This window comes from Hemitrygon akajei, chromosome 14 (assembly GCF_048418815.1).
Source record: "Hemitrygon akajei chromosome 14, sHemAka1.3, whole genome shotgun sequence".
Lineage (NCBI taxonomy): Eukaryota > Metazoa > Chordata > Chondrichthyes > Myliobatiformes > Dasyatidae > Hemitrygon > Hemitrygon akajei.
The window spans coordinates 107,358,893-107,380,972 of NC_133137.1; the positions used below are offsets into that span (position 1 = coordinate 107,358,893).

General features: G+C 42.5%; 1 protein-coding gene across 3 annotated transcripts in view; it reads right to left on the reverse strand.

The window, feature by feature from the left end:
- shank3a (SH3 and multiple ankyrin repeat domains 3a) overlaps nucleotides 1–22,080 on the reverse strand; it is a 1,154,364-nt gene that overhangs the window by 517,915 nt on the left and 614,369 nt on the right. For all 3 annotated transcript variants that reach the window (XM_073066894.1, XM_073066893.1, XM_073066892.1), the window contains exons 11-12: nucleotides 19,380–19,446; nucleotides 7,103–7,424 (exon numbers count right to left, since the gene is read on the reverse strand). In XM_073066894.1, coding sequence (XP_072922995.1) covers nucleotides 7,103–7,424; nucleotides 19,380–19,446 — 389 coding nt within the window. The remainder of the gene's footprint in view (nucleotides 1–7,102; nucleotides 7,425–19,379; nucleotides 19,447–22,080) is intronic.

Here is a 22,080-nt window from a genome sequence, read left to right on the forward strand (position 1 = left end):
ATTAGAAACAGGGATTGTGCCGGAGGATTGGCGTATTGCTCATGTGGTTCCATTGTTTAAAAAGGGTTCTAGAAGTAAGCCTGGCAATTATAGACCTGTCAGTTTGACATCAGTGGTGGGTAAATTAATGGAAAGTATTCTTAGAGATAGTATTTATAATTATCTGGATAGACAGGATCTGATTAGGAGTAGCCAGCATGGATTTGTGCGTGGAAGGTCATGTTTGACAAACCTTATTGAATTTTTTGAAGTAGTTACGAGGAATGTTGACGAGGGTAAGGCAGTGGATGTAGTCTATATGGACTTCAGCAAGGCCTTTGACAAAGTTCCACATGGAAGGTTAGTTAAGAAGGTTCAGTCGTTAGGTATTAATGCTGGAGTAATAAAATGGATTCAACAGTGGCTAGATGGGAGATGCCAGAGAGTAGTGGTGGATAATTGTTTATCGGGATGGAGGCCGGTGACTAGCGGGGTGCCTCAGGGATCTGTTTTGGGCCCAATGTTGTTTGTAATATACATAAATGATCTGGATGATGGGGTGGTAAATTGGATTAGTAAGTATGCTGATGATACTAAGGTAGGAGGTGTTGTGGATAATGAGGTGGGTTTTCAAAGCTTGCAGGGAGATTTATGCCGGTTAGAAGAATGGGCTGAACGTTGGCAGATGGAGTTTAATGCTGAGAAGTGTGAGGTTCTACATTTTGGCAGGAATAATCCAAATAGAACATACAGGGTAAATGGTAGGGCATTGAGGAATGCAGTGGAACAGAGAGATCTAGGAATAACAGTGCATAGTTCCCTGAAGGTGGAGTCTCATGTAGATAGGGTGGTGAAGAAGGCTTTTGGAACGCTGGCCTTTATAAATCAGAGCATTGAGTACAGAAGTTGGGATGTAATGTTAAAATTGTACAAGGCATTGGTAAGGCCAAATTTGGAATATTGTGTACAGTTCTGGTCACCGAATTATAGGAAAGATATCAATAAATTAGAGAGAGTGCAGAGACGATTTACTAGGATGTTACCTGGGTTTCAGCACTTAAGTTACAGAGAAAGGTTGAACAAGTTAGGTCTCTATTCATTGGAGCGTAGAAGGTTGAGGGGGGATTTGATCGAGGTATTTAAAATGTTGAGAGGGATAGATAGAGTTGACGTGAATAGGCTGTTTCCATTGAGAGTAGGGGAGATTCAAACGAGAGGACATGATTTGAGAGTTAGGGGGCAAAAGTTTAAGGGAAACACGAGGGGGTATTTCTTTACTCAGAGAGTGATAGCTGTGTGGAATGAGCTTCCTGTAGAAGTAGTAGAGGCCAGATCAGTTGTGTCATTTAAGGTAAAATTGGATAGGTATATGGATAGGAAAGGAGTGGAGGGTTATGGGCTGAGTGCGGGTAGGTGGGACTAGGTGAGATTAAGAGTTCGGCACGGACTAGGAGGGCCGGAATGGCCTGTTTCCGTGCTGTGATTGTTATATGGTTATATGGTTATATGTCTACAGTCACTGAAGAAGGATTTTCAGAATCGATTCAAGGATATGAATGATCCAGAATTTCCATTTCTTTGCAAGGTGGAAGAACAGGAAGAAAGCTTGCAAGAAGAAATTATCAAAATTCAGAATGACGAAGAAGAAAAATGCTTTTCTAAAACGTCGGCTTTTGTGTTGTGTGATTACACTGTCATATGAAGTTTCCTGGTCTTTGGAGAAGAGCCAAACTGCTCTTCATTGTATTTCCATCCTCCTACCTTGTTGAAACAGGCTTCAGTGCAGTGAACCACATCCTCACAGAAACAGAAGCTGCTTGATGATTGTTACGTGTGGGGACTTAAGGGTTTTGCTGTCACGACTTGAACCAGTTATTTCAACACTTGCTAAAAACCATCAAGCTCAAGGATTACAGTGGTATTGAAGCTGCTGTACAACACACAGTGTAAGCTAGGTTTAAAGACAAATAAAAATTTAAAGCTGAATCATTTTTCTTGTGTTAGCATATGGTAGACATATTTTTACACTCTGGGGGTGCCGGAAAGTATATTGTGCCTAAGAGGGATGTTGGCAAGTATGAAGGTGCTTTAGGGGGTGTTGATCTGAAGGAGGTTGGGAAAGACTGCTCTGTGCATCTATGGCATTCTCTTCGATCTGTGGAGAACTCCCACTTCTTTTACATTGCTCTCAATCACAGAAACATCTAAAGCCTGGAATGTTTAGCTGCTCTTTAGTCTTGCCATTCTCTCAATCATCCCTGTAACAGTTACAGTATCTACCTCCACGCACTAATTCAGGCACTACGTTTACCTCCCTTACCAAAAATGTGCTCTGCACTGAAATAAATACACTTCAGCCTATCAGTCCCAAACAGGAGAACGTCTGCAGATGCTGGAAATCCAAGCAACACACACAAAATGCTGGAGGAAGTCAGCAGGTCAGGCAGCACCAATGGAAAAGAGTACAATCAACAGTTTGAGCCAAGACCCTGAAGCAGGACTGGAGACAAAAAAGATGAGGAGTAGAGCTAAAAGGTGGGGGAGAAACACAAGGTGATAGGTGAAACCGCTGGGGTGGGGGGGGGGAGAATGGATGAAGTATAGAGCTGGGAGGTTGATTGGTGAAAGAGATACAGGGCTTGAAAAAGGGAAATCTAATAGGAGAGGACAGAACACCACGGAAGAAAGAAAAGGGGGAGGAGCACCAGAACGAGATGATGGGCCAGCAAGGAGATAAGATGAGAGAGGGAAAAGGGGACGGAGAACAGTGAAGGGGGTGGGGGCAATTACTGCAATTTCGAGAAATCGAAGTTCATGCCACCAGGTTGGAGGCTACCCAGACGGAATATAAGGTGTCATTCCTGCAGCCTAAGTGGTGGTGAAGGGGAATTGGTTGATTCTGGTGACCATCCCTCCTCCATCACTCTCCTCCATCTAGTGGAACTTGTCCTCACTCTTAATAATTTCTCCTTCAGCTCCTCCTACTTCCTTCAAACAAAAGTTATAGCATGGGCAATCGCATGGGTCCCAGCTACACTTGTCTTTTTGTTGGCTACGTGGAACAGTCTATCTTCCATGCCTACACTGTTGCCTGTCTTCCACTTTTCCTATACTACATCAATGACTGCATTGATGCTGCTTCCTGAACCCATGCAGAGCTTGTCAACTTCATCCACTTGGCCCCCAACTTCCACCCTGCCCTCAAATTTATTTGGTCCATTTCCAACACCACCCTCCTATTTCTCGATCTCTCTGTCCCTATCCCTGGAGGCAAGCTTATCTACTGATGTCTATTATAAACCCACTGCCTCTCACAGCTACCTGGACTAGACCTCTTCCCACGCTGTTACCTGTAAAAATGCCATCCCCTTCTCTCAATTCCTCCGTTTCTGCCACATCTGCTGTCAGGATGCGGCTTTTCATTCCAGAATGAAGGAATGTCCTCCTTCTTCAAAGAAAGGGGGTTCCCTACCTCCACCATCAATGCTGCCCTCAACTTCACCTCTTCCATTTCACCAGGGACAGGGTTCCTTTTGTCCTCAGCTTCCACCCCAACAGCCTCTGCATCTAGCACATAACTTCCACCATCTCCAATAAGATCCAACCACCAAGCACATCTTACCCTCCTTCACTTTCTGCTTTCCACAGGGATCGCTCCCTACCCAACTCCCTTGGCCATTCATTCCTTCCCAGTGATCTCCCTCCTGGCACTTATCCTTGCAAACGGAACAAGTGCTACACCTGCCCCTACACCTCCTCCTTCAACATCATTCAGAGCCCCAGTCAGTCTTTCCAGGTGAGGTGACACTTCACCTGTGAGACTGTTGGGGTCACACACTGTGTCCGGAGCTCCCAGTATGGACTCCCTTATATCAGTGAGACCCAAGGCAGATTAGGAGACTGGCTTCCCGAGCACCTACATTCCATCCACCAGAAAAAGGATCTCCCAGTAGCCACCCATTTTAATTCCACTTCCTATTCCCATTCCGATATGTCAATCCATGGCCTCCTCTACTGTTGCAATGAGGGCACACTCAGGTTGGAAGAACAACACTTTGTATTTTGTTTGGGTATCCTCCAACCTGATGGCATGAACAGCGATTTCTCGAACTTCTGGTCATGGACACTCCCTCTCCTTCACCATTCCCTTTTTCCTCTCGCACCTTATCTCCTTGCCTGCCATCACCTCTCTCTAGTGCTCCTCCCCCCTTTTCTTTCTTCCATGGCGTTCTGTCCTCTCCTATTAGATTCCCCCTTCTCCAGCCCTGTATCTCTTTCACCAATCAACCTCGCAGCTTTGGAATTCATCCCTCCCCTTCCTGGTTTTGCCTATCACCTTGTGTTTCTCTCTCCCTTTCTCCCACCTTTTAACTCTAATCCTCATCTTTTTTTCTCCAGTCCTGCTGAAGAGTTTTGGCCCAAAATGTCAACTGTACTCTTCTCCATTGATGCTGCCTGGCCTGCTGAGTTCCTCCAGAATTTTGTGTGTGTCAGCCTATCAGTCCCACTGTGTTCACAAGCCAAGTTTTCCTTTCAAGCATACCTGACCTAACCTCTACCTTCCCCTCAATCCCTCCACTGGTTGAACTACTCCTTTGATTCCCAATGCCCTGCCATGCTAGTTTAATCCCTCCCAGGTATAATCAGAAAACATCTCTGTGAGGATATTGGTGCCCTTGTCCTTTGTCCATAGCTCCCACCTGCCCTGGGAGAGTACTCAATGGTCCACGTTTCTAAACATCTCCCCTCTGCAACAGTGTCTTAGCCATTGGGCTATCATCCTATTTCTTGCCTTGCTAGCACATGGCATGGGGAGTAATCCTGAGATTCCAACCCTAGAGTTCTCATTTCTTTTGCCTTCTACCTAACTCCCTAAGTTCTCTTTACTGGACCTCAAGTCTCTTGCTAGCCTATGGCGGGTTTTTGATACACAGGTTAGCTTTCTTGTAAACATGCTTTTGGATTAAGATCAGATGTGAGACTGTTCACAGTGGAATATCTAGATGGTGTTTGTAGGAACTGAAATCATTGCTATCTTGGTTGCACAGAATACCATTCCTGCAAAAAAGCTAGATTCTAACGAGGGAGGGCATCACAGATACAAATGATGGAGTGCCATCCATACAAATCTCTTCGTTTTGTTTCCTGGGATCATTAATCAGATAAAAAAAAACATTTCATGCAATTGCAAAGACAAATTGAGAGGGCCTCAAGCAGCTAATCTGCCGACACATTCTGCACTGACCTTTCCTCTGACAGCAAAGATACCCTGTAGGTACAAGCTGCTATTCTAATAATGCCAAGTTACCTTGCTCTCTACAATGCAGATCCTCCCAAGTCTGTTAAAAAATTAGTCAGATCGCTGGTCGTGTCCATGGCTACCAGCTTGACCCTTGGCCCAGTACAAAAGCTATTTGGGAAGAGAACTTGGTAGCATACAGTCTACATAAGGAGGAAGCTGTTGAAGGAATTAGACTAACACATGCTACACTTGGAAGTAACTTCCCTTTCAGAGTTGAGCTTTTGAACCGCCTGTACGATCTGGCAAATTTGCAGCATGAACTGAAGTCTTGAAAGATCTGGATGATGGGGTGGTAAATTGGATTATTAAGTATGCAGATAATACTAAGGTAGGTGGCGTTGTGGATGATGAAGTAGGTTTTCAAAGCTTGCAGAGAGATTTAGGCCAGTTAGAAGAGTGGGCTGAACGATGGCAGATGGAGTTTAAAGCTGATAAGTATGAGGTGCTACATTTTGGTAGGAATAATCCAAATAGGACATACATGGTAAATGGTAGGGCATTGAAGAATGCAGTAGAACAGAGTGATCTAGGAATAATGGTGCATAGTTCTCTGAAGGTGGAATCTCATGTGGATAGGGTGGTGAAGAAAGTTTTTGGTATGCTGGCCTTTCTAAATCAGAGCATTGAATATAGGAGTTGGGATGTAATGTTAAAATTGTACAAGGCATTGGTAAGGCCGAATTTGGAGTATTGTGTACAGTTCTGGTCACTGAATTATAGGAAAGATGTCAACAAAATAGAGAGTACAGAGAAGATTTACTAGGATGTTACCTGGGTTTCAGCACCCAAGTTACAGAGAAAGGTTGAACAAGTTAGGTTTTTATTCTTTGGAGCGTAGAAAGTTGAGAGGGGACTTGATAGAGGTATTTGAAATTAAGAGGGGGATAGATAGAGTTGACATGGATAGGCTTTTTCCATTGAGAGTAGGGGAGATTCAAACAAGAGGACATGAGTTGAGAGTTAGGGGGCAAAAGTTTAAGGGTAACACAGAGGGGGAACTTCTTTACTCAGAGAGTGGTAGCTGTGTGGAATGAGCTTCCAGTAGAAGTGGTAGCGGCAGGTTTGGTATTGTCATTTAAAGTAAAATTGGATAGGTATATGGACAGGAAAGGAATGGAGGGTTATGGGCTGAGTGTGGGTCAATGGGACTAGGTGAGAGTAAGCGTTCGGCACGGACTAGAAGGGCCGAGATAGCACGTTTCCATGCTGTAATTGTTATATGGTTGCAGGGAATAGCTGGGCCCAGGCCTAAAAGCGAGGAATCAGCAAACATTTGGCCATGCTGGAGCAAACTTGGAGGCGATTTGATGTGGTAGGCTACTAGATTGGCCGCAGTGATGACTGCCTTCGTAGCTGTGAACTCAGTTTTGTGAACTTCAGTTGCTTGCTTGTTTTTGTTTCTGTACACGGGGGCGGGGGGGTTTGATGGTCTTTTTTCAATGGGTTCTACTGGGTTTCTTTGTTTTGTGTCTGTCTGTAAGGAGCCCAATTTCAAGGTTGTAATGTATGGGTTTTACATACCTTGATAATACATGCACTTTGAACTTTGAAAATCTCTGCATTGACTGATATTTAGTGAGTGACATCAATGAGAAATGAGCCAATCTTTAATGGCCTTCTTTAAAGGACTACTTCACTGGGAATGAAGTTGCACTGTGCACCCGTTCATTTTAAATTTGCCTGAAAATCATTCCTCTAAGCATTGGATGTTATTAAATGATTACATAGGAATTTTGATCAGATTTGTAACTTGGCTAAAAACGGCAATACCTCATAGCACCTTCTTTTCCTTTAGCTACATAAGAAACTGAACCATCTTACCTCAGCCTGGCTTTTGTCTGCCTCCTGAGAATGGGGGTATTGGCCTCACTTTCCTCCTGGACACACTGCAGCGAGGGTGATCGGCTATGTGAGCTTCGTGAGCTTGCTGTGCTCTGCTGGCCTCCCTCAGCACCTTCCTGCATTTGTGACAGCAGCTGAGGAGGCAGGCTTCTGACAGATGGCACAGGCGAATGGGTGGTACGGCTTGCAAGGCTGTTGATGTTGTTGTCACTAGTGGATCGTAGCAGTGTCCGTGGGGATGAGAGCGTACTTCCTCCACTCCGTCGCCTGTTGGTGTAGCTTGGGGTTTCTCTGAAAGGCACTGAAATTTACAAATACATTAGTGCTTTCTGACTTGGTCTGATGTGAACAGACCTTTCTTAATGCCCCTTTTTTGCATCCATCATAACCACCAGCCCCTTAAGTCACCCACCCACTGACAAGCTAATCCAATGGTGCTCAAGTTCTACCCTACAATATTCTCAACCAAGCAAACATTCTTGTATGCATCAAGGAATGGCTCAAATCATGTGCACAGCTCGGAAAAACAGCCATAAACCAAGGCAGAAAACTCTTCCTAGACCAAGCAGGTCAGTGTCAACCAAGAAAACTAGGGATCACCTCTTTCCTCGTCTGTCATCCAGTGTATTGCTTTCATTCCATTCATGAATGACTTATCACTTAGATATATGTCAAAAGGGCATTAATTACTGTAGCTAATATGTTGCCACTGTTAAATTGTTAGTCTTCTTAATGCTATGAAAATTAGAGTATATAAAATGAAGGAAAACTTGTCACACCAATTCTCTACAGCAGGATTTCCAACATTTTTTTTTAATATCATGAACCAATACCATTTAGCAAAGAGTCTGCGGACCACATTGGGAACCCCTGATATACAACAACACATTGAAATTACACTTTACCCCACACTACACATTTAATCCTATATTAAAGCCCATGTATGTTCTAACTGAGTATAAGTCTAAAATGTTGTTCACATACCACTATTTTGATTAAGACTACATGATTAAAATGGATTTAGTGAGTAAAACACAATCATGGGCATTTCAAAATTCCTTGTGTCATTCTGTAAAGTTAACTGTGCACTTCCTGGCATAAGGTGTTCGGTGTTACATATGATTTCTGTGTCCAATGCACATAAAACCATGCAAATTTCTGTATATACACATTCTGGAGCCTTGTGCAGGAAGTCAGATTTGGTATGCTTCGAGTAACCTATGGGACACTGCAAAGATCCGCTGGTTCAGTGCAGAGCCAGAATGGGACAGCATTGAGTTCCATAATTACTTTTCATCCTCCACCACATCACATCTCGCTAGACCGCTTTTTCAGTCCTGGCTCCAATTCTTCAAATCTCTGAAGCCCTGAACACCGGCCAACAGAGATTTAGACATTCTTAAGTATCACTTAAGCTAAGCCAAAAATTCACATTTTCAACCCTCCAATTGACCCAGGTGGTTAGTTGTCCATATAGCACATATATAGTATAGAATATAGCACACTATTAATAGAACATTAATATTTCTGGACTTTTATTTGTAATTATAAGGCATCAAATGGAGAATGACATTTATCCATTATATAGCATGTCACCTGAGGATACTTTATCAGTAATCACAATTGTATATTTATCAAGCATCTGTAATTACAGTGTGCCATCAAGAATATTGGGATATACTGTATGTAATTAAAGCACTTACAGTATACAAGGATAGCATCACTCTAGAATTTCAAAGGGACAATCTATACAGACTCCTGAAAGTGCGACTAAGGCAGTATTTGTTCTGCAGGTGACTGAAAATGGAAGTTATTTTTGCTTCATTGTGACAAGAACTCATTCATATAGTAAAAGCCATTGGACACTTTTTTCCACAGTATCGACAACCTGAAGTCCATTCCACTCTTAGAAGGACAATTTTCTGACATTAGTTAAAAAGCAGCAAATTTTCCCAGTTTGATTCCCCTTAACTAATATGATCAATAAGTTAGATAATTATCTAGTTTTTGACGCTAGATTTCTGCCTGCGGAACAGAGTTGTGTTTACCTACTGTAAGAAGCACCATGTTCTTTGAGTGAACTATACTGACGAGGATTATACATGTATATAAAAACAATCATCATATGTACATTCAGTAGATATATAAGACTGAATCTCACCATCTGCTTTTTTCTACTTTTGAAGGCTGGTTTTAATACTATTTGGATGTACAGTGGATTCCAGTTAATTGGGACACATTGGGCCCAGTATATTTTGGCCTAAATAAGCAGCAGACCCAATTAGAAGACCATAAGACAATTGAACAGAATTAGGTCATTTGGCCCATTAAGTCTGCTCTGCCATTTCATCATGGCTGATCCAATTTTCCTCTCAGCCCCAATCTCCTGCCTTAACCCTGTGTCCTTTCATGCCCTGTCCAATCAAGAATCTATCAACCTCTGCCTTAAATACACACAAAGACCTGGCCTCCATAGCTGCTTTTGGCAACAAATTCCACAGATTGACCACTCTTTGGCTAAAGAAATTCCTCCTCATCTCCACTGTAAAATGACACTCCTCTATTGAGGCTGTGTCATCTGGTCTTAGACTCTACCACCTTAGGAAACATCCTCTCCACATCCACTCTGTCAAGGCCTTTCACCATTTGGTAGGTTTCTCAGAGGTCACCCCCTCATTCTTCTATTAACAGAAGTTTCATGAGAATAGTTAAAAAGGAATAGAAAAGACAAATAAGAAAATCTGCAGATGCTGGAAATTCAAGCAACACACACAAAATGCGGGAGGAACTCAGCAGGCCAGGCAGCATCTATGGAAAGAAGTACAGTCGACATTTCAGGCAGAGACCCTTCATCAGGACAAACTACCATTTACCTGTAATTGAGTAACAAATGATGTACTTAAATGAAATGCAGAACAATAAGAACACTACCAATACATTACTATAAAGCTGTATTAGTTTCTAATAGTTACTGATGGAGGAAATCATCCGGTGTACACTGCTGTGTTCATTTGATTGACTGTTAATGAACAAAATCTACACAGACACCTCCTGCAGGTAATGGCCTGCTTCATAGAATGCTTTTGACAATTGCATCCTCCAAAACTTCATTTGCATTGTAGCATTCATGATGGTTGTTGATGCCTTCAAATTCTCTATTCCTTCCAAATTGTTGAAATAGTGAAATTGTTTTATTTTCACTTTTGGCCATTTCCAGCATTTCCAAGTCTGGATGCTTGAAACCACAGTGAGCAAAGCAATTCTGAGCTGTCTCACTGTTTATTTCTTGCCTACTATCAGAGACAAAAATTGCAGATTTTATAACACAAACACTTGCGACTAATCGTATTTAAAACTGTTTGTTATAAATGTGGTGTAGTGTCTAATGGCCATGCACGTTAGAAGCTGCTAGGCAACTGCCTCCTGTCCCAAATAAATGATGGGAATTCCAGCAATTTTCTCAATTAGTTTTTGTTCTTTAAGAGTTGTCCCAAATTAGCAGCTGCCCCGATTAACCAGAATCCACCACAGTTGCAGTGGTCCATGAAGCTTCTTCAAATTCCTCTCGCGTTTACACAATATCTAATTTATCAATAAAATACCTGACATGCATCAATGAAACTATTCATTGGCTCTTTTTATTCAGATAACTCTGGTCTAATTGGCTGGTGATCAGACACCCTTATTGTTGGTAACTAAGTTATTTTCAGGGAGAAATACAACATAACACTGCTCTTAAATGCATTAATGAATGTAGAACATCTCCAGCATTGATGGTCCCAAGCCCAGCTGTGAAAGGAGGAGGGGTGGGCACAGGGGCTAACAACCCCATCTCATACAAATCCAGTACTAGAGAAACACCACAGAAGCTTTAAAGAGCTCATTCCTGAGAGAGAAGAGAGAAGATGGGCTACACCTGGGATAATTTGTTAGACTGGCCAGGACAGAGGAGTTGAGCGAGCTGCTATTGGTACTTATGCCCCAGTAGGGGTAGTGGCTAAAGTAAGTAAGCAAGTTTAATAGAACAGAAATAGTATGAAATCATTTCAGTTTTTATGTAACTCAGATGTGACACCTCACAATAGATTTCTCTACTCTGACTGTGCAAATTAGTTTTAGCAGAAATGTAAACTGTAATTGCAGAGCAATTTTAAATGCAAAGCCATGTACACAACACGCTGGAGGAACTCAGCAGGTCAGACAGCAACTATGAACATGAATAAACAGACGACATTTCGAGCCAAGACCTTTCTTCAGGACTGAAAAGGAAGGGGGAAGACACCAGAATAAAAAGGTTGTGGGTAGGGAAGGATACGTGGCTGTGGCAGTGGGTTAGGGTGAATACGTAGTTGCAGAGTCGGAGGGCAGTAGGGATCACAGAGGAGAAGCAGTAAGAGAGGGTTTCAGTTCACTCCCGTTGAAGAGAAGATTCAAACTTCTTCAGGGTAGGCATCCTTTGAAGGGATTTTGCAATGGAGCAGCAAATCATAAACACAAGAGATTCTGCAGGTGCTGGAAATCAAAAGCAACATACACAAAATGCTGGAGGAACTCAGCAGGTCAGGCAGCATCTATGGAAATTACTAAACAGTTGATGTTTTGAGCTGAGACCCTTCTTTGGGACTGGAAAGGAATTAATTTAAATACATTTTGGATGCAATTTCCTCCCTGCATCCAAAGCCATGAGCAGTACCTCATTATTCCATATTTTTGTACTATTTATTTTGTAATTTATAGTAATTTTATGCCCTTGCATTTTACTACTTCAGCAATACAAAAAAAATCACATCATATAAATCTAATTCCTATTCGATACACAATGTGAGTGAACACCAGTCTTTGCCGCTAGAGGGCAGTTGGGGTCTGGGCTAGGAAACAGGGTGTGTTTATTGCTGAGGACCTCTAATGGAAACTTTGGCAATGGCAGGGCAGTCTTCAACTGCAACAGGGCTACAGATAGAATACTAATTATTGTGGAATAGTTGGCAAAACAAGATCAGAAAATGGCATAAAACTCTGTAACTGCATGCTTCTCACAATCTGATGTTACAGCTGTTTATGGTAATTTTCAGGCTGCTAGTATAATTGAGAATCAAACAGAATGTAGAAAGAGCAAAGGTAAGCTGTAAGAGCATAAAGACAATGATGGGAACAATTCATCGGTAACAAAAAGGGAAGACTGGAGAAATTAGTTAAAATTAAGAGTTAATAATTCATAGTTGGCAGTCTGAAAGTGGAAAAGCTCATCTGTAACACAAGAAATTCTGCAGATGCCAGGAATTCAGAATAACACACACAAACTACTGGAGCAACTCAGCAACTCATCTATGCAAATGAACAAGTCCTTCATCAGGACTGGAACAAAAAGGGAAGGAAGACAGAATAAGAAGGCGGGGGGTGGAAAGGGAAGGAGTACAGTTAGAAGGTGAAAGGTGAAGCCAGATAGATGGGAGAGGGGGATGAAGTAAGAAGCTGGGAGGTGGTAGGTGGAAAAGGTAAAAGCCTGGAGAAGAAGAATCTGATGAGAGAGGAGAGTGGACCATGGGAGAAAGGGAAGGACAAGGGGCACCAGGGAGAGGTGATAGGTTGGTGAAGCTTCTCCTGCTTATCACCTGAGGAGGTAGAAGAGCTCAAGGCCTGGTGCCAGGCAAATAACCTCTTTATCAATGTCAACAAGACAAAGGAGATGGTTATCGACTTCAGGAGAACTTGCACCTCTCACACCCATCTCTACGTTGGCAAGCAGTTTCAAAATCCTGGGAGTACTCATCTCGTACAACCTCTCATGGTCCCAGAACACATCCTAAACAATCAGGAGAGCTCTTCAACGCCTCCACTCTCCAAGTAGGCTAATGAGAGCTGGACTATGTACATCTATATTCACGTCCTTCTGCAGATGCACAGTAGAGAGCATCCCAACATGCCGCGACACTGCACGGTGCAGAAACTGCACTGTGGAGGACAGGAAGACTCTACAATGATAATCAAGGCTGTCCAAGGCTTCACTGGCACAAGCCTACCTGCCACCAAGGACGTACAGTATATATAGAAAAGTGCAGGGAGAGGGCCGGTAACATCACAAAGGCTCTCACCCACCCTGCTCATGGACAGTTTGTCCCACTCCATTCAGAGAGTAGGGCATGCAGCATCCATGCCAGGACCACCAGACTCAAAAACAATTACTTTCCCCAAGCTGTAAGGCTGATCAATACTTCACACACCAACCCACCCCTCCATACCTCCCACTACCACTATTTTATCATTTCCTGTCAGTCTCATTATTTACACATAGTTCTGTGCCTAGTGTCACTTTATGGACATACAATCTATGTATATAAACTATCTTAAGTATTTATGTTTATTGTTGTTTTGATTATTGTGTTCTTTACCTTACTGTGTACTGTGTAACAATTATTTTGTTCCTCTTAATACTTGTTTACTGGAAATAATATCAAACAATCTTGAATCTCAACCCAAAGGTGGTGAGACAATATAAGTTGCTGGGTTACAGGGGTGGAAGGAAGGAGGAATGAGACCAGTGGAATTCTCCTCTGGGATTCAACTTGGAAATAATGGACCAAGTAGCTTCCTTCTGTGTCATTATAGCAATCAAAAAACAACAAGAAGGAAACTTTCTTTCTTCTAAGGAAAGCTTTCTTTAGTCATATCTAACCAATCTTTTGAGAAAGTTACCAAGAAAGTCGAAGGAAAAGGGGTGAACATTGTAGACATTGAAGGACAAACCAAGGTAGAACATACAAGGTAAATGGTAGGGCACTGAGGAGTGCAGTAGAACAGAGGGATCTAGGAATACAGATACATAATTCCCTAAAAGTGGTGTCACAGGTAGATAGGGTAGTAAAGAGAGCTTTTGGCACATTGGCCTTTATAAATCAGAGTACTGAATATAAGAGTTGGAATGTTATGGTGAGGTTGTATAACACATTGGTGAGGCCGAATATGGAGTATTGTGTGCAGTTTTGGTCACCTAATTACAGGAAGGATATTAATAAGGTTGAAAGAGTGCAGAGAAGGTTTACAAGGATGATGCCGGGACTTGAGAAACTGAGTTACAGAGAAAGGTTGAATAGGTTAGGACTTCATTCCCTGGAGTGTAGAATGAGGGGAGATTTGATAGAGGTATATAAAATTGTGATGGGTATAGATGGAGTGAATGCAACCAGAGGACATGGGAAGGGTGAAGGGGGAAAAGTTTAAAGGGAACATTAGGGGGAGCTTCTTCGCACAGAGAATAGTGGGAGTATGGAATGAGCTACCAGTTGAAGTGGTGAATGCAGGCTCACTTTTAACATTTAAGAAAAACTTGGACATGTACATGAATGAGAGGTGTATGGAGGGTTATGGGCCAGGTGCAGGTCAGTGGGACTAGGCAGAAAAATGGTTTGGCACAGCCAAGAAGGGCCACAAGGCCTGTTTCTGTGCTGTAATGTTCTATGGTTCTATGATTTTAATGAGGCCTTTGCAAAGGATCGCATGGGAGGCTGGTCCTGAAAGTTAAGTAGGTCACTGGGCATTCAGAATGAAGTAGTCAACTGGATTCAACAAAGGCTTAGCAGGAGAATCAAGAGAGTAGTCATAGGTGGTTGTCTCTCTAACTTCAGGCCTGTAACGAGTGGTGTGACACAGGAATTGGTGTTGACTCCACTGTTGTTTATCAGCAATGTTAATACTCTAGGTGACAATGTGGTAAACTGCATCAGCAACTTTGCCTATGATACCAATGTCGGTGCAATAGTGACAGTGAAGAAGGCTGTCAATACTTGCACAGTGATCTGGAGCAGCTGGGAAAATGGACTCAGGTGAAACTCAAATATTTTGAGAGTTTACAAAGTTACATTAGAGAACTCAGACTTTGACTCAAGAGGCTTCAGCAAGAAAAGGAGGTGGCTCGGCTGAGGTTTCTGTTAAATTTATCTTTCTTTATTTAGTTTTGCAAAGGTAGAGCAGCAGGGATGGATCCCAGAACAGCAGCAGGGAGTACTTAGGTAGACAAACAAGAGAAGTCTGCAGATGCTGGAAATCCAAGCAACATACACAAAATGCTGCAGGAACTCAGCAGGCCAGGCAGCATTGATGGAAAAAAGTTCAGTTGACATTTCTGGTTGAAATTTCTTGTCCTCACGTACCACCCCACCAGAGTCCACGTCTAGTACATAATTCTCCAAAACTTCCGCCACCTCCAATTGGATCCCACCACAAAACACATCTTTCCCTCCTCCTCCCCAACTTTCTGCTTTCTGCAGGGATCGCTCCCTATGTGACTACCTTGTCCATTCGCCCCTCCCTACTGATCTCTCTCCTGGCACTCATCCTTGCAAGCAGTACATCTACACCTCCGTCAGTACCGTTCAGGGCCCCAAACATTCCTTCCAGGTGAGGTGACACTTCACCTGTGAGTTTGTTGGGGTCATATACTGTGTTCGGTGCTTCCAGTATGGCCACTTGTATATTGGTGAAACCCACCATAGATTGGGAGACTGCTTCGCCGAGCATCCACACTCCAACTGCCAAAACAAGCAGGACCTCCCAGTGGCCACCCATTTTAATCCACTTCCCATTTCCATTCCGCTATGCCCATCCATGGCCTCCTCCACTGTCGGGATAAGGCCACGGTTAGGTTGGAGGTGCAACACCTAATATTCTGTTTGGTTAACCTCCAACATGATGGCATAAACATTTATTTCTCCAACTTCCAGTAATGTGTCCACCCCCGCCCCCCCACCACACTTCATAATTTCCCATCCTCTTGTCCCTCTCTCATGTTATCTCCTTGCCCGGCCATCACCACCTCTGGTGTTCTTCCCCCTCCCCCCCCCCACTTTCTTCTTTCTTCCATGGCCTTCTGTCTCTTTCACCGATCAACTTCCTATTCCTTTGCTTAATCCCTCCCCTTCCAAGTTTCACCTATCACCTAGTATCTCTCTCCTCCCACCTTTCAAATCTACTCCTCAGCTTTTTCTCTACAGTCCTGCCGAAGGGCTTAGGCCAAAAACATCGACTGTACTTTTTTCCACAGGTGCTGTCTGACCAAGATAGACAACTTGGTCTACATGGCTGAGTTGGTTTAAGGAGCCTGTTTCCATGGGAGTACTCCAGTAGACATCTTGATCAACGTGGGTGAGTTGGTCAAAAGAGCTTGTTTCTATAGGAGTACTCAGGTAGACAACTTTGTCTTTTAACTTTGACATTTAAGAAAAACCTGGACAGGTATATGGATGAGAGGGGTTTGGAGGGATATGACCCAGGTGCAGGTCAGTGGGACCAGGCAGAAAAATGGTTCGGCACAGCCAAGAAGGGCCAAAAGGCCTGTTTCTATGCTGTAATGTTCTATGGTTCTATAGTTCTATGGGTGAGTTGGTCTACAGAGCCTATTTCCATGCTGTATGGCTCAATTATCTTAAGTAATGGTTTCTGAGATATTGAGAATCCTGCTTGTAATTAGTAGAATTCTTCAGATTCTGGAATGATTCTCCTGTTCTTTCCCTTTCTTCTTTTGTCCACTATTCTCTACAATTAAATTCCTTTATCCTCAGTCCTTTAGCTCTTCTACCTATCACCTGCCAGCTTCTTACTTTGTCTACCTTCCCCACCAACACATTGCAAATAACATCTCCTCCTTGCTGACAATCAACACTGGCACACCTCAAGGATGCATACTTAGCCACTGCTCAACTCTCTCTACACCCATGACTGTGTGGCTAGGCACAGTTCAAACACCATCTATAAATTTGCCAATGCCACAACTATTGTTGGCAGAAATTCAGATGGTGTTGAGGAGGCGTATCGGAGTGTGACAGACCAGCTGGTTCAGTGGTATTGTAATGACAACCATGGACTCAATGTCAATAAAACCAAGGAATTGATTGGTGACTTCAGGTAGGGAAAGTCGAGGGAACACACACTAGTCCTCAATGACGGACCAGCACTGGATAGGGCGAGCAATTTCATGATCCTGGGTGTCAACATCTGAAGATCTATCCTGGGTCCAACATATTGATGCAATTGCAAAGAAGGCACGGCAGTGTCTATATTCCATTAGAGTTTGAGGAGACTTGGTGTGTCACCAAAGACGCTAGCAAATTTCTACACCATGGAGAGCATTCTGATTTGCTGCATTGCTATTACTGCTTGAAACCTAGGAGTTCGGAGTTGAATTCCAACATCATCTGTGAGGAGTCTGTACATTCCCCCTGTGAAATGCATGGGTTTTCTCCAGGTCCTCTGCTTTCCCTGCACTGTCCATTGGTAGGTTAATTGGTCATTGTAAATTGTTCCGTGATTAGGCTACGGTAGCATTCGGGGTTGCTGGGGTGACGCGGCTCGGACCAGAAGGGTATGCTGTATCTCCAAATAAACAAAATAAATAAGTGTCATAAATGTCCCGTGGAGAGCACTCTAACTGGTTGCATCACCATCTGGTACGGAGGGTCAGTGCATGGGATCGGAAAAATCTGCAGAAAGTTGTAAACCCAGTCAACTCCATCATGGGCACTAGCCTGCCCAGCATTGAGGGCATCTTCAAAAGGTGCTGCCTCAGAAAGGTGGCGTTGATCATTGAGAAACCCTTTCACTCATGCCCTCTTCTCATTGCTACCATCAAGGAGGAGGTACAGGAGCCTGAATTCACACAGTCTTAGGAACATGTTTTAGCAACAGCTTCTTCTCATCCATCAGATTTCTGAATGAGCAATAAACCCATACACTCTATCTCAGTTTTTTTGCTCTGTTTTGCATTACTTTTTTTTATATATATAAAAATTCTTACTCTAATTTTTTATTATGTATTGCACTGTATTGCTGCCACAAAACAACAAATTTCATGACATATTGCTGTGATATTAAACCTGATTTTGATTCTTTTTTCTCTAGTATATCATTCAAAAGTGCACACTTGTTTCCATATTGTCTTGATCCATCTATTCAACATACCATCCTTCACCAAACCTAATTAAGCAATTCCTTCTTAACCAACCAATATACTGAAGCAGCCTTCACAGCGGATAATCCATCTTTCATCAACAGTGGCTAATTTATCAGTAACTAAATGTCAAACCTTTCCTCAACACAAATATTCTGGCTCATGCTTACCTAATCAAAATGTGAACCAAACTTTCATTAGCCAATACAGTTAGCATCATCTGACAGCCTTGGTCAGACAAAACATTCATCTTCCACTAGCATCTCAGTAAATTAAAAGGGAATCAATACAAGCTGTGGATGAAAAAATAAATAGCGGTGGGTCCAAATTGGAGGAGCAGAAATTCCGTGTCTGAAAATAACAAAGACTAAACCCATTGTCTTTGGTCCCTGCAACAATCCCAGCACCCTGCTATTCCAGATGGATACATCACAGCTTTAGCATTTGACATAGAGCTGAGCTTTCACCACCTATCGATTCAATCACTGACACAATCAATTCTCACACATGTAATGGCACTCATTTATACTCCTACTGAAGTTCTCCTGCTGTTACCCCCTGTTCATACTTACATTGCTGGATGAATATTTCAATGGTCTCCTGGTTAACTTTCTATATTTGTCCCAACATAAATTTGAACTATGTCTGCACATTTCTGCATAGGGTCTTTTAAGAGACTCCTGGACGGGTACATGGAGCTCAGAAAAATATAGAGGGCTATGGGTAACCCTAAGTAATTTCTAAGATAAGGACATGTTTGGCACAGCTTTATGAGCCAAAGGGCCTGTATTGTGCTGTAGGTTTTCTATGTTTCTATGTTTCCTTTCATGTAATTTATTTGCATCTGTGTATGGTGACACACAATGGCTCCAGATCTTCTGCACATTTTAAATTTCAATTCACCACTGTCAACATCTGCAGGAGGTGCTTCCTCAAGGAGGAAATATCAATCATCGAGGATCCCCACCTCTGAGTCAGCTCTCTTGCTGCTACTATCAGGCAGAAATAAGTCCCATATAACCAGATTCAGGAACAGCTACTCCCCTACAACCAACAAGCTCCTGAACCTGTCAGCATAATCCTGACCCGATCTCAGAATGGAGATCATGCAGGGGTATATAGTACCTAGGAAAAGAACAGCAGAAAGATATACTAAATGATGCCGATAAAAGTGTAAATGAGCTGATGAAGTCAAAAGGATGGGTGTAATCAAGAGGAGTATATTTGAATGCACTTAAAGGGTCCTAGTAGTTAAGACTCCTTTTGTTTTAAATTCCGTGTTTACTTAAAATTCATGCAAACAAGTATTAAACTCACCAACATCAGATTCCTTGTGGTTCTTAATAATCTCTGCCAATTCAAAGTTCCCAGCTATAATAGCAACCTAAAGTGAAAAAGGAACACATTAAACATTATTCAATGACCCTCAGTCCATTTAACAATAGATGTATTGTTCCATTTTGTTTCAATATTATTAAGTTATCAATGAGCCAATAGGTCACCAGTTTTCATTTTGATCTTTAGAGTGTTTTCATTTTCAGGTGATCTTATATATGTGGTTGGTCACGGTGCGATAGAGAAAATGGTATGTTGATGCACTTCTATGTAAAGGAGCAAGAAAAAGCATAAATAATGGCATAGATCTATCACAAGTGACCTCTTGCTGTTCAAAGTTTTAATTTATTTTTATTTTGCAAACTATATTGGAAATGCTGGAGCTCTAACTTATTCACAAAGGGAATTTCAAACCTAACATTAAATTAATTACTTAGTGTACTTTTCCTTGCTCTGTCCTAAGTGACACAACTCATTTTGCCAGATGTATGGAGGAGATCATTCTGACTGGTAGCATTGCCGTCTGGAATGGTGGCTCCAATGTGCAGGACAGAAAAAGGCTGCAGAGGGTTGTAGGCTTGTCCAGCTCCATCACGGGTACAACCCTCCGCACCATTGAGAACATCATCAGAAGGGGGCACCTCAAGAAGGCAGCATCCATCATTAAGGATTCTCCCCATTAGGATATGCCCTCTTCTACTTATACCACAGGGAAGAGGTCTAAAGACCCACACTCAATACTTTAAGAACAGCTTCTTCCTCTTCTCCATCAGATTTCCTAACCCGTGAACACTCTCCCACTAATCCTCTTTTGTACTAATTGTTTATTTTTTGGCAACATAGTAATTTTTATGTTTTGCACTGTACTGCTTCCACAAAAAAACAAATTTCACAACATATGTCAGTGATAATCAACCCGATTTTGATTCTGATTCTGAATGTCATCATTTGCTAACTTGCTCATTCTTCAAATGGCAGACCAGCCTGGAAAGTGTATCTGAGATCTGAGGCCTCTGTTGGTCAGGGTTGACCATGGATGTTGTGTCCTAGTTGTCTAGACACGCAAAGCCAGGGCAGTACGATATGGAGAGTAAACTCCCCCTCTCCACACATCTGATGAACCCAAAGGAATAGCTGAGACCAACACTGCAGGTGTTTCCAGTCAATGTAAGACTACCTGAGGGGCTCCAGCTCTGGATTTTTCCCTTGGGGTTTATTCCTGAAGCCTTCCCCGTGAGTCGGTATATCTGAAAGGCAGTGGAGGTTTGAGATCAGAGTTTTCCTTCTTCTAGATGAGCTGCCAACCGTGGCTGATGAGCCCCATCTGCCTGAAGTGACTGTTTTTAAGCTGCCAGTAACTTGCCTTTGCCTCTTCTCCTGTCAGTAGAAACAGTTCCACTGGGCTTAGTAGCCAAACCACACATAAAGGCCAGGAGCTGGACTTGGTTGTCAGAGGCTATTTGAGGTGCACGCCATTGGAAGTATTTAATTGGTAGTGGGAGCTTATTCCCATTACCACCCCTTGGCTATGACAACCTTATAGATATGGGAATTCAATATAAGTTCAGGCTCTACAAACTCCTGGGACTTAATTAAGAATGTCATGACAGTTTTGGTTCCAAGTTCAGTGGCCCTGACACTGAGAGCACATGATGAGAGCAAAAGCAGGTGAAGAGATTTAGGAAATTAGGGGTCATAATAGAAATGTTAATGAGACTTATATAGCTCGAGTTCCCAAGTGTTTAAGAGCATGTTATTATTAATAGCAAAGAAGTTTACTCAGGTATTATAGGGAAGAATCAACAACTGTGCAATTGAGCAAGGGCAGATATGGAGACATTAAATATCCTTCTGTCCTAGGAACATATTGATCTGTTCTGCTATTCCCACTCAAACAGACCACATACTGAGAAATGCAGAGAAAATGTTTCCAAATCTTCGAGCAAATAAAATGAAATACGAAGTATTTTCTCGCACTGACTGCAACACAAATAATTAATAGCAGCAAGAATCGGCCAGGAAAGGAAAAGTAGTTGCCTCAGCTAAATCACTTAAGTTGAAAATGTCATGAAATTACAACTGCTTCTGCTTCCTGACTCAAGGAGCTGCTGACTTAGCAATTCCATTTGAAACAAGGGCAATTTGTTGGCCTCCAAGCTAATACTTGCAAAAGCTAGAGAGTCACCTCTCACATCTGAGGGCAAAGACACAGAGTTACAGAAAACTACAGCAGAGAAACAAGCCTTTCAGTCCATTCAATCTGTGCTGAATCCCAAACTGCCTACTCCCATCAACCTGCACCTGGATCATAGGCCTTCATACCTCCCCTCATCACGTACCTACCCAAACCTTCCTTAACGTTGAAATTGAAATCACATCTATCACTTGCACTGGCAGCTCATTCCACACTCTCACCACCCTCTGAGTGAAGAAATTTCCCCTCATGTTCCCTTTAATCTTTTGATTATTCACCCTTAACCATGACCTCTAGATCTAGTCCTACCCAATCTCAGTGGAAAAAGCCTGCTTGCATTTACCCTGTCTATACCCCTCAGTGTTGCCCTTAAGGCATTTGTTTAGCTTTATTACGTTTTTGCTTTAATAATTCATTTGTTATTATTTTCTAGTTAAAGTTAAAGTTGTTGAAAGTAAATTCATTATCTGTGTTGTATCACGGCATGCG